Source organism: Mesoplodon mirus (genome assembly GCF_964341445.2).
Source record: "Mesoplodon mirus genome assembly, chromosome: 2".
NCBI classification, from domain to species: domain Eukaryota; kingdom Metazoa; phylum Chordata; class Mammalia; order Artiodactyla; family Ziphiidae; genus Mesoplodon; species Mesoplodon mirus.
The window spans coordinates 137,627,320-137,640,052 of record NC_138977.1 but is presented as its reverse complement, the minus strand read 5'-3'; the positions used below and the strand labels follow the sequence as shown (position 1 = coordinate 137,640,052).

Sequence of the window (12,733 nt, the reverse complement as noted above, 5' to 3'; positions counted from 1 at the left end):
AGAGCAAAAACATCCCAAAGTTAGCAGAAGGAAAGAAATCATAAAAATCAGATCAGAAATAAATGAAAAAGAAATGAAGGAAACGATCGCAAAGATCAATACAACTAAAAGCTGGTTCTTTGAGAAGATAAACAAAATTGATCAACCATTAGCCAGACTCATCAAGAAAAAAAGGGAGAAGACTGAAATCAATAGAATTAGAAATGAAAAAGGAGAAGTAACAACTGACACTGCAGAAATACAAAAGATCGTGAGAGATTACTACAAGCAACTCTATGCCAATAAAATGGACAACCTGGAAGAAATGGACAAATTCTTAGAAATGCACAACCTGCCAAGACTGAATCAGGAAGAAATAGAAAATATGAACAGACCAATCACAAGCACTGAAATTGAAACTGTGATAAAAAATCTTCCAACAAACAAAAGCCCAGGACCAGATGGCTTCACAGGCGAATTCTATCAAGCATTTAGAGAAGAGCTAACACCTATCCTTCTCAAACTCTTCCAAAATATAGCAGAGGGAGGAACACTCCCAAACTCATTCTACGAGGCCACAATCACCTTGATACGAAAACCAGGCAAGGATGTCACAAAAGAAAGAAAACTACAGGCCAATATCACTGATGAACATAGATGCAAAAATCCTCAACAAAATACTAGCAAACAGACTCCAACAGCACATTAAAAGGATCATACACCATGATCAAGTGGGGTTTATTCCAGGAATGCAAGGATTCTTCAATATACGCAAATCAATCAACGTGATACACCATATTAACAAATTGAAGGAGAAAAACCATATGATCATCTCAATAGATGCAGAGAAAGCTTTCGACAAAATTCAACACCCATTTTTGGTAAAAACCCTGCATAAAGTAGGCATAGAGGGAACTTTTCTCAACATAATAAAGGCCATATATGACAAACCCACAGCCCGCATCGTCCTCAATGGTGAAACACTGAAACCATTTCCACTAAGATCAGGAACAAGACAAGGTTGCCCACTCTCACCACTCTTATTCAACATAGTTTTGGAAGTTTTAGCCACAGCAATCAGAGAAGAAAAGGAAATAAAAGGAAACCAAATTGGAAAAGAAGAAGTAAAGCTGTCACTGTTTGCAGCTGACATGATACTATACATAGAGAATCCTAAAGATGCTACCAGAAAACTACTAGAGCTAATCAATGAATTTGGTCAAGTTGCAGGATACAAAATTAATGCACAGAAATCTCTGGTATTCCTATATACTAATGATGAAAAATCTGAAAGTGAAATCAAGGAAACACTCCCATTTACCATTGCAACAAAAAGAATAAAATATCTAGGAATAAACCTACCTAAGGAGACAAAAGACCTGTATGCAGAAAATTATAAGACACTGATGAAAGAAGTTAAAGATGATACAATAGATGGAGAGATGTACCATGTTCTTGGAATCGAAGAATCAACATTATGAAAATGACTCTACTACCAAAAGCGATCCACAGATTCAATGCAATCCCTATCAAACTACCACTGGCATTTTTCACAGAACTAGAACACAAAATTTCACAATTTGTGTGGAAACACAAAAGACCCCGAATAGCCAAAGCAATCTTGAGAACGAAAAATGGAGCTGGAGGAATCAGGCTCCCTGACTTCAGACTATACTACAAAGCTACAGTAATCAAGACAGTATGGTACTGGCACAAAAACAGAAAGATAGATCAATGGAACAGGATAGAAAGCTCAGAGATAAACCCACGGACATATGGTCACCTTATCTTTGATAAAGGAGGCAGGAATGTACAGTGGAGAAAGGACAGTCTCTTCAATAAGTGGTGCTGGGAAAACTGGACAGGGACATGTAAAAGTATGAGATTGGATCACTCCCTAACACCATACACAAAAATAAGCTCAAAATGGATTAAAGACCTAAATGTAAGGCCAGACACTATCAAACTCTTAGAGGAAAACATAGGCAGAACACTCTATGGTATAAATCACAGCAAGATCCTTTTTGACCCACCTCCTAGAGAAATGGAAATAAAGACAAAAATAAACACATGGGACCTAATGAAACTTAAAAGCTTTTGCATAGCAAAGGAAACCACGAACAAGACCAAAAGACAACCCTCAGAATGGGAGAAAATATTTGCCAATGAAGCAACTGACAAAGGATTAATCTCCAAAATTTATAAGCAGCTCATGCAGCTCAATAACAAAAAAACAACCCAATCCAAAAATGGGCAGAAGACCTAAATAGACATTTCTCCACAGAAGATATACAGACTGCCAACAAACACATGAAAGGATGCTCAACATCTTTATTCATTAGAGAAATGCAAATCAAAACTACAGTGGGATATCATCTCACACTAGTCAGAATGGCCATCATCAAAAAATCTAGAAACAATAAATGCTGGAGAGGGTGTGGAAAAAAGGGAACACTCTTGCACTGCTGGTGGGAATGTGAATTGGTACAGCCACTATGGAGAACGGTATGGAGGTTCCTTAAAAAACTACAAATAGAACTACCATATGACCCAGCAATCCCACTACTGGGCATATACCCTGAGAAAACCATAATTCAAAAAGAGTCATGTACCAAAATGTTCATAGCAGCCCTATTTACAATAGCCCGGAGATGGAAACAACCTAAGTGTCCATCACTGGATGAATGGATAAAGAAGATGTGGCACATATATACAATGGAATATTACTCAGCCATAAAAAGAAACGAAATTGAGCTATTTGTAATGAGGTGGATGGACCTAGAGTCTGTCATACAGAGTGAAGTAAGTCAGAAAGAGAAAGACAAATACTGTATGCTGACACATATATATGGAATTTAAGGGAAAAAAATGTCATGAAGAACATAGGGGTAAGAGAGGAATAAAGACACAGACCTACTAGAGAATGGACTTGAGGATATGGGGAGGGGGAAGGGTAAGCTGTGAGAAAGCAAAAGAGAGGCATGGACACATATACACTACCAAACGTAAGATAGATAGCTAGTGGGAAGCAGCCGCATAGCACAGGGAGATCAGCTCGGTGCTTTGTGACCGCCTGGATGGGTGGGATAGGGAGGGTGGGAGGGAGACGCAAAAGGGAGGGGATATGGGAACATATGTATATGTATAACTGATTAAATTTGTTATAGAGCAGAAAAAAAATAAACTGGTAAAAAAAAAAAAAGATCCTCTGCAAGTAGTCTGTTGTTGTGTTCCTATAAAACATGGTCTAGAAAATCAAATCTTATTCTTCAGTATCATTTACACCGTCACATTTTATTTTCAACATTTCTCTTCCACAGGTCTGACCTCAGAAAATAAAAATGCTTAGCTATGTTATTAAATGTTTTTTATTAACTATGAAGAACTTAAAAATCTCTAAAAATACCTCCAAACGTTAGATTCACCAGCTTCCCTCAGTAATTCAATGTGGCCATAACTAGCAAGAAATATTCCTTTATAATTTGCTTATATTTCTCATGTTTTAAGATTTTTATTTTGCTTCCATTAAAGAAAAATTGTTGACCTTTCTTAGTACAGAATTTGTAATTTCTGCCTACAACTGAATGCCTTGTAACTGAATCAGCTGTGAGGACTGAGATTTCTTGGCTATTTATAAACTTCTTAATTGTCTTTGTGCAACTGCTTTATATTTAGCTTGGGATCACCAATATTCAGTGTTTTTTCCCACAAAGTATAGTTATTTAACAAATAAATATATTTCCCTTTGTGTGTTTATCTAATCTAACTTTTAGTTTCTGAGCACTGGGCCCAGTCAACTGAGATTATCTTCATTTGTATTTTTATCTTTAGAAGACTGATTCTGGGTATCCTATTCTCCCAGCTGGGACTAAAGGTATCCTATTCAGAGTAGCAGGGTCAAACCATCTGTAAAAACAACTATGGGTCATGAAGGGCTAGCCTGTTGTATTCCAGGGCAGCTATGGATTATAAAGGCAGTTCTGAATTATCAGGGTAACACAGTGACTGAATTATAAAGTTTGGTCATTCCATGGAGATTTGAAGTGGGAAGATTATTGACCTTGAAAGTTTCCTACTATCTCTCCATCAAGCCTCTGGAGACTGCCTTGAATTGTAAATTGATTCTTTTTTGGCTAGATTTTAAAATATAAAGATAAGATTCTTTTATCCCTTTCTCATTCTCAGGAGTGTAGACACAAAACAGTTTTGTTCCAACAGCCTTGTTACCATAGGAATTGTATTTTATGATTTGGAAATGAGGCTAAGGATTACTAGCTTCTCTGACAAACACTAGTAAGCTCTGTTTTTCTACTACTAAAGACCCCTATATTCAACTGGTAATGCTTTCCATAGGTTTTTAGGCATTCACGGCTTCCTATTGGAAATTAACAAAATTGAAATGGGGTACGTGGAATTAACACTGCCTTTTTTCTTCAGTTGGAGACACATGTAAACTTTATTTTTTTTCTCATGAGAAAAGATGTTTTAGATAGTTCAAACAGCTAAGTTTGTTAAAGCTATGCACATTATTTAATAATAATAAAATATAAGTTTATATTTAGTATATTTTCTTTTGTAGGTTTCTTCAGTTATTGACGTGGCAATTTGGCAAATGTTATCCGGTATTTTCCAACACAAGCTCTAAACTTTGCTTTCAAAGACAAGTACAAACAACTGTTCATGTCTGGAGTTAATAAAGAAAAACAGGTAATTCTTGTTTATTTTATTTTGTTATTTTTTAATTGAATGAAAGATTCTTTAAATTATATAGTACTTTGCAATTTTCAAAAGTTTTACACACATGATTTCATATTGTCTCATAGTAATCCCTTTTTTCTGCCACCCCTGTCTGCCCTTCCCCCTTCCTTCTCCCCACTGGTAACCACTAGTTTGTTCTCTATATCTGTGAGTTGCTTCTTTTTTGTTTTATTCATTAGTTTGTTTTATTTTATAGATTCCACATATAAGTGATATCATACAGTATTTGTCTTTCTCTGACTTATTTCACTTAGCATAATGCCCTCAAAGTCCATCCATGTTACTGCAGATGGCAAAATTTCATTCTTTTTTATAGCACAATAGTATTCCATTGTTTATATATACCACATCTTCTTTATCCATTCATCTGTTGATGGACACTTAGATTGCTTCCATACCTTGGCAATTGTAAATAATGCTGCTGTGAACATTGGGGTGCATGTATCTTTTAGAGTTAGTGTTTTTGTGTTTTTTTGGGTATACACCCAGGAGTAGAATTGCTGGGTCATATGGTAGTTTTATTTTTAGGAAAAACAGGTAATTATATTTTAATATCTCTAAAATTTTTTAAGAAGTAGTTGGATTTGTCTTACTTGAGGGTTTTTTTTCAGTTGAAGTATAGTTGATTTATCAATACAGTGTTGGTTAATTTCTGCTGTATGACAAAGCAATTCAGTTATACATATATGTATATATATACATTCTTTTTTATATACTTTTCCATTATGGTTATTCCAGGATATTGAATGTAGTTCCCTGTGCTATACAGTAGGACCTTGTTGTTTATCTGTTTTCTATAAAACAGCTTACATCTGCTAACCCCAGCCTCTCCCACCTTCCTCCCCCACACCCATCCCCCTTGGCAACCACAAGTCCGTTCTCTATGTTTGTGAGTCTGTTTCTGTTTCATAGATAGGTCCATTTCTGTCATATTTTAGATTCCACATACAAGTGATATCATATGGTATTTGTCTTTCTCTTTCTGATTTATTTCACTTAGTATGATGATCTCTAGTCCATCTTCCTGCAAATGGCATTATTTCTTTCTTTTTTATGACTGAATAGTATTCCATTTTATATATGTACCACACCTTCTTTATCCATTCATTACCTGTGGGGTTTTATTTGGAGAGGAGGTGCTCAAATGGTGGAAAAAAATAATAGTTAAAGCATAGTAACTGTTAGGGACTTCCCTGGTGGTCCAGTGGTTAAGAATCTGCCTTCCAATGTTGGGGACATGGGTTCGATGCCTGGTTGGGGAACTAAGATCCCACATGCCACAGGGCAACTGAGCCCATGCAACACAACTAGAGAGAAGCCCACATGCCACAACTACTGAGCCCGCCTGCTCTGGAGCCCATGCACTGCAGCTGCTGAGCCCACGCACTCTGGAGCCCGTGCACCAAAACTAGAGAAGTCCACGAGCTGCAGCTACTGAGCTCATGTGCTCTAGAGCCCGTGCGCCACAACTAGAGAAGCCTGCACACCGCAACAAAGAGTCCATGCACCGCAGCAAAGACCCAGCGCACCAAAGTAAATAAATAAAAATAATAAATAAATAAATACCTTTAAAAAAAGATTAGTAATACCTGAGAAAAAACATAGTAACTGTTATCATACTATAATATGTATTAAGTTATAGAAATGACATATGGAAAACATAGAATTGTATTAACTTTTACCAGTTTCTCTAAACCTCTTAACACAGTTTTAATAACTAAGAGATGTTTTGTCTCAATGCAATATTTCTCTGAATAAATATTAATTTTAATGTAATTTACATTTTATAATTCCTATTCTGCTGCACTAGAAAAATTCAGCATTTAATCTGGTTTTGATAAGCAAAAAAAGCAGTCAACAAATGTGTATTTCCTAATACTGAAGTAATTTATTTCCTAAAGAAGCAAATTGTTTCTTCTTTATGACTGAGGCTCTATTTGGCTGAAATTAAAGTGTGTAGGAAGATCAAGTCAAACACAGGAAAATGATAAATTCAACTTAGAGAATTCTCTTGTAAAGCAACTATATTCCAATAAAAATTAATTTTAAAAAAGTTAGAGAATTCTCTTTTTTTAATCACAAAGGTGCTTTTTCTTTTCAAGTAATCACTCCCTTGGTTATAAAATCTCATTTTCAAAATTTCCTACTCGTATGAACTATGTGTCATTTGTCCTGGTCTCTATTTGTTTTGTTACCTCCGTATACACTAGACCACCTACATTACTGTCAAGATCTTCCCCTCACCTGCCCTTATAAAGTCTCTCTACCCCCTCATCCTTTGTCTTTTTCTCTTCCTCCAGCCAACCAACCAAGCTGTCCTAGCAGATTCTTTAAAAGCAACTATTTATGGAACATTTCTTTGTTGCTATTTCCATTAATTTCCTTTTAGACCCCTTATTTCCTTTATTGAGTGCTTTGCGCTATCATGTAGTTGGAGGTATAAAGGTAACAAAGAAAATTCTTTACGCTTAGATTCAGAAGATCTGGATTTAGGTCCTGGCACTCAGCTTATTTAGCTGTGTGAATTTTTGAATATCACCTCTCTGATCTTTAGTTTCCTCATCTGAAAATTGGACATAAGAATACCTACCTCATGAGGTTTAGATGAGACTAAACATGTAAAGGCACATAAAGTGCTTACAGTAGTGCTGTGCTTTTTTTTAAGTAATTGGTATTTTTTTTAATATTTATTTATTTTTGGATGTGTTGGGTCTTTGTTGCTGCGTGTGGGCTTTCTCTAGTTGCCGTGAGTGGGGGCTACTCTTCATTGCGGTGCGCAGGCTTCTCATTGCGGTGGGTTCTCGTTGCGGAGCATAGGCTCTAGGTGCGCGGGCTTCAGTAGTTGTGGCACACGGGCTCTAGAGCACAGGCTTAGTAGTTGTGGTGCACGGGCTTAGTTGCTCCGTGGCATGTGGGATCTTCCCGGACCAGGGCTCGAACCTGTGTCCCCTGCATTGGCAGGCAGATTCTTAACCACTGCGCCACCAGGGAAGTCCCAGTGCTGTGCTTTTATGGTAGGCACTCAGAAAAATGTTTCTGTCATCTTTACATAACAATTCTAATAGTTGGAACTTCTCTTGACTAAGAACCTATGTCAGAGGGTCCTCAAGACCATCTTCACATTCAGCGATTCACTAGGCCTCAGAGAACTCAGAAAAGCTGTTATACTCATGGTTTATTACAACAAAAGGATATAGATTAAAATCAACAAAGGGAAAAGGCACATAGGACAAAATCCAGGAGAAACTAGGTGCAAGCTTCTAGCTGTCCTCTCCTCGTAGATTCACCTGGACAGCACTTAATTCTCCCAGCAATAATGTATGACAACACATATAATGTGTTGCCAAATAGGGTTGCTCACTTGAGCCATGATGGCCAGGCTTTTTGGGGAGTCAGTTTCATAGGCATGTGTAATGTGACTGACCTTAGCTACTCAGTCTCCAGCCACTGCCCCCACCCACTCAAGAGGTCATACTGATATAGTTTAGCCCAAAGCATACAAAGGGGTGTTCACCATAAATCAAGGTTAGTATAAACCATCTGGTGTTACCCAAAGCTTCAGGCATATAAAGACACTCTAATTAGGTAGGATATTCCAAGGGCTCAGACGGTTATCTCAAAGGAACCTTTGAGTTTGAGCAAGGGTGGTCCTGAAGATCTTTTCAGTGTGTATAGGGTTTGGGCAACACAGGCCTGCTGAGTTAACTCTTTATTGAACATTTTCCACCCCATCTCCCCCAAAAGATAATTCCTATAAGACTAAGCCAAATGGAGCAATTAACTCCAGAATTAACCAGAAAATTTATGTTACTAACATCTATCCCTAACAGTGTAAATAACATGGCTCTAAAAGTTTTGAAGTTAACTTTGATCCGTGCTAAAATTCTGTAATAAATTTCAAATTAGTAGAGCCTGAGGTAAAAACATTTTTAGTATACCTATAAAGAGCATGCTATCTTGTTTAGAATGTAAAGGTATCAGTCACAAGTAATAGTGTAATGTTTAAATATATATTATTTACTAAATCTGGATACCAGTGACCCTTTTATTTCTCCCCTTGGACATCAAAATTGTATCCTATCTCTGCCCCCAACTCCCTGCCAAGAAAAGTGGGGGGAAAATAAAGAACTGAAAAAGAAAAGTCAATATTTTTGGTTTCTTACCTGGCCTTAAAAGAAGCAGAGAAGGTAGAAAAAACAAATACAGTGTATGTGATTTAAAAGTGGTTGATCTACCACAGTGAGGTATCTCTGCACACTTACCAGAATGGCTAAAATGGTGACAACACCAGATGTTGGCACGGATTCAGAGAAGCTGAATCATTCTTACATTGCTGGTGGGAATGTAAAATGATACTGCCACTCTAGAAAAGAGTATGACAGTTTCTTACAAACTAAACATATGCTTATCATACAGTCCAACTCTAGGGCACTTATCCCAGAGAATAAAAACTTCTGTTCACAAAAAAAGCAATGTATACAATGTTCATAGAAGATTGTTTCATTATAGACAAAAATTTGGGAATAACCCAGATTTCCTTCAACAGGTGAATGCTTAAACAAACTATGGTACATCACACCATGGAAGATTACTCAACAATAAAGAGGAACAACCCTTTGATAAAACAAATACTGTATAATCCCCTTAGGGAGCTAGAAAAGGCAAGTTCATAGAGACAGAAAGTAGAATAGAGGTTACCAGGAGCTGGGGGGGAGGGAGATTATTTAATAGACACACAGTTTATATTTAGCATGATGAAAAGTTCTGGAAATAGATAATAATGCTGCTTATACAGTATTGTACTTAATGCTGCTGAATTATATACTTAAACATGGCTAAAACAGTAAATTTTACGTATATTTTACCACAGTTTTAAAAACAGACTTTTGATACCTACAGAAACTTTGAATGCTAAGTGAAAAGAAGCCAATCTCAAAAATTATATTTGCTTTCTGATTTCATGTATATAGCATTAGTAAGGTGAGAAGATTATAGAGATGGAAATTATAATAGTGGTTGCTAGGAGAGAAGGAGGTGGCTATAAAAGGGTAGCAATGAGGGGTCTTTATCATGGAACTGTTCACCGTGGTGATTGGTGGTTACATGAATCTGCACACATGATAAAATGGCATAGAACTAAATATACACACAAATAAGTGTGTGTAACTGGTGAAATATGAATCAGGTAGATTTTTATCAGTGTTAATTTCCTCTGCTATAGTTATGCTAGATATTACCATTGGGGGAAATTGGTTGAAAAGTTTATAAACTCCATATGTATTAGGATGCATGTGAATCTGCAATTATCTCAAAGTAAAAGGTTTAAAAAAAATAACCATGGTAGGGAGGTGTGTGCCTACTATATACTGTTTCACTGAATTTTTACCTCATCCTTTGAGGTAGTTATTTTCATCCCAAATGTACAGATAAGGAAAGCAAGACAGAGCTTAAAGCACTTACCCTAGTCATGTGTTCATGTCTTTCTAACTCCCAAATTTAGTTCTTTCTATTGCACTCTATTCCTCTCTCAGCTGAGGTGACTAGACTAGATGAGTCTTAGCTGAACTGGGCATAAAATATGCCTCTGCCACTCCTTAGCAGCTACCAGCACAACCCTCAGCAGAGAAGACTAGAACTTCCAGCTGTCTTCCATGCCCAGACAAACTGTTAGAAAGAACTTTGGTCTCAGGGTATTTGTTCTTGGAGGCATCAAGTCTGTTTATCATCTGTCAACAGTTGAAAATAAACAGGATTATTTTCCTCCAAACCCCCTAGACTCTTTTGTTCTCCTCTCCTTGCCTGACTCTTTTTGATGCCCTCTCCTTTTACAGTATAGTAGTATCTGAAATTACTAACTTATAATTAAAAACTCATTTATGCTGATATACAACCTCTCCTGGGTCTGTTTTATTTTCAGGCTTAATTGTGGAGGGACAGACTTGTTACACAAACACTTGCAGGATTATCATTCAGCATAGATTCTTACTTCTTATCTCCCTCTCCTTCCTCCCTTCCACCCTCCCCCTTCTGCCCTTCCTTCCTTCCATTAGTAGTTTGGCCATACTATTTATACATGTTGTGCCTGCCTGCTTTTTCATAGGCCCCACTTTCACTAGCAGAGGGGTCCTCATTTGAATAATAAATTATATGATCATTCACCCAGAAAGTCATGGATCTGTTTTCTTTCTCTTATCTAGGAAGGAAAAAAAAGGTTAAATAGAATTTAAGATGTACTTTATAAATCTTTGTGCTGCATATCATATTTGGTTTGGTTTATTTGCTTGTAAGAAACAGAGACTTAAATTACTTCAAGAAAAATGGGTGTTTCTTGCAATGATACACTGGCACTGGAATTTGAACCAAAGACAGCTCTAGGGATCAAACTGTATTCTTTATCTTTGTCTCCCAGGTCACTTAGTCTATCTCTGTCTCTAATGATCTGCTTTTTGTGTGTGTTTGCTCTGTGTTTTCTCATTATTGCCCTTTTTTACTTACCTATATTTTCTTTGTTTCTTTTAAGTTCAGTGTTAATATCATAGTGATTCCTTCTAACCTTTCAGATGGTGAGAGGTTCTTTCCCTGAGATCCATGCATGCTTGAGGAATAACTTACACTAAAAGTATATGTTTATATATATGTGATTTTTATTGGAAAAGTATCTATAGGTTTCAACAGTCTCAAAGTAGACTGAAACCTAAAAAAATTATTTAATATCTTTTCCATTTCTGTCCTTACTGGTAACTGGCATAGAAATTCTGGAGTCAAATTCCTAAGACTTAAACTATGGCCCAGTTCTACTTTTTCTACCAGGTTACAGATCATCTTCTGGACTATGGATTAGCTGCCCTGGGGTGAGATTCAACCTTCTGGTCTAATCTCTGTGTGATTATGAACCGTGGCTACCAATACAGTAGAACTTATGAGTTTCACTTAAAAGGCACAATGGGAGTCTGAGTACCCTTCATTAAACAAATATTTATTGAATGCATTACTCTTACTCTGGACAAGGCCCCATGACTTGCTTTCTGAAATAAGCAAATGAATTAAGAATCTAGGCCTCAAAAAAATGTAGACAACCTAAATGTCCATGAACTGATGAATGGATAAATAAAATGTGGTTGTGAAATATTATTTGCCAGTGAAACGGAATGAAGTGCTAACACATGGTACAACACGGATGAACCTTGTAAACATGTTATATGAAAGAAGGCAGTCACAAAAGACTACATATTGTGTTATTTCATGTATAGGAAATGTCCAGAATAGACAAATCTGTAGAGACAGAAAGTAGCTTAATGGTTATGTAGGGCTCAGGGGGATTGGGAAGATGGGGAGTGACTGCTGGTGGGTACAGGGTTCCTTTCGGGGTGAAGAAAATGTTCTGAAACTGGTAATGGTCGCACGGCTCTGTGAATATGCAAACAGTCCATTGAACTGAATACTTGACGTGGGTGAGCTGTATGGTGTGTAAATGTATCTCAACAAGTAAAAATAAAAATAATAATTCTGGCCTGAAGAAATTTATAGTCAGTAGAAGATAAGACAAGACAGGTACACAAATAATTATCAAGTTAAAGTAGAAAGTGATTGTAAATACTATTTAAAAAATGAGAATCTGGAACATGTTGACACATTTTACATATTGATCACATGATTCACCTTTAATTCTCTGAGAGATGAAGTATTTATGGGGAGAGGGTATGATTACATGCAGTTTTGGGTGGGTTTTTATGGGAATCAGAGAATTCGTGGAAGAAATAGAATTTGAGTTAGAGCATAACTTGATAACTTTTTGTTTTAAAAAGATAGGAAGAAAATTTAAAAACAAGAAGGGCATTCCAGGCCAAGAGAAAATTGAGAGTTCCAAAGCATCTGAGACTTAAAATTGTTAGAAATAAGAGCTAGAGAAGTGAGAAACTGAGCTTGACTAGCTAGAATGGTTACTGTGGCCTTGTACCCTAGATTTTCTATGACAGTTCCAATTCAAATATTCCTT

At 36.7% G+C, this 12,733-nt stretch overlaps 1 protein-coding gene across 1 annotated transcript in view; it reads left to right on the top strand.

Moving 5' to 3' along the window:
- Positions 1–12,733, top strand: part of SLC25A31 (solute carrier family 25 member 31) — a gene marked incomplete at its 5' end in the record, with an annotated part of 31,714 nt that overhangs the window by 10,254 nt on the left and 8,727 nt on the right. The window contains 2 exon segments of the mRNA XM_082607592.1: positions 4,559–4,572; positions 4,576–4,686. Coding sequence (XP_082463718.1) covers positions 4,559–4,572; positions 4,576–4,686 — 125 coding nt within the window.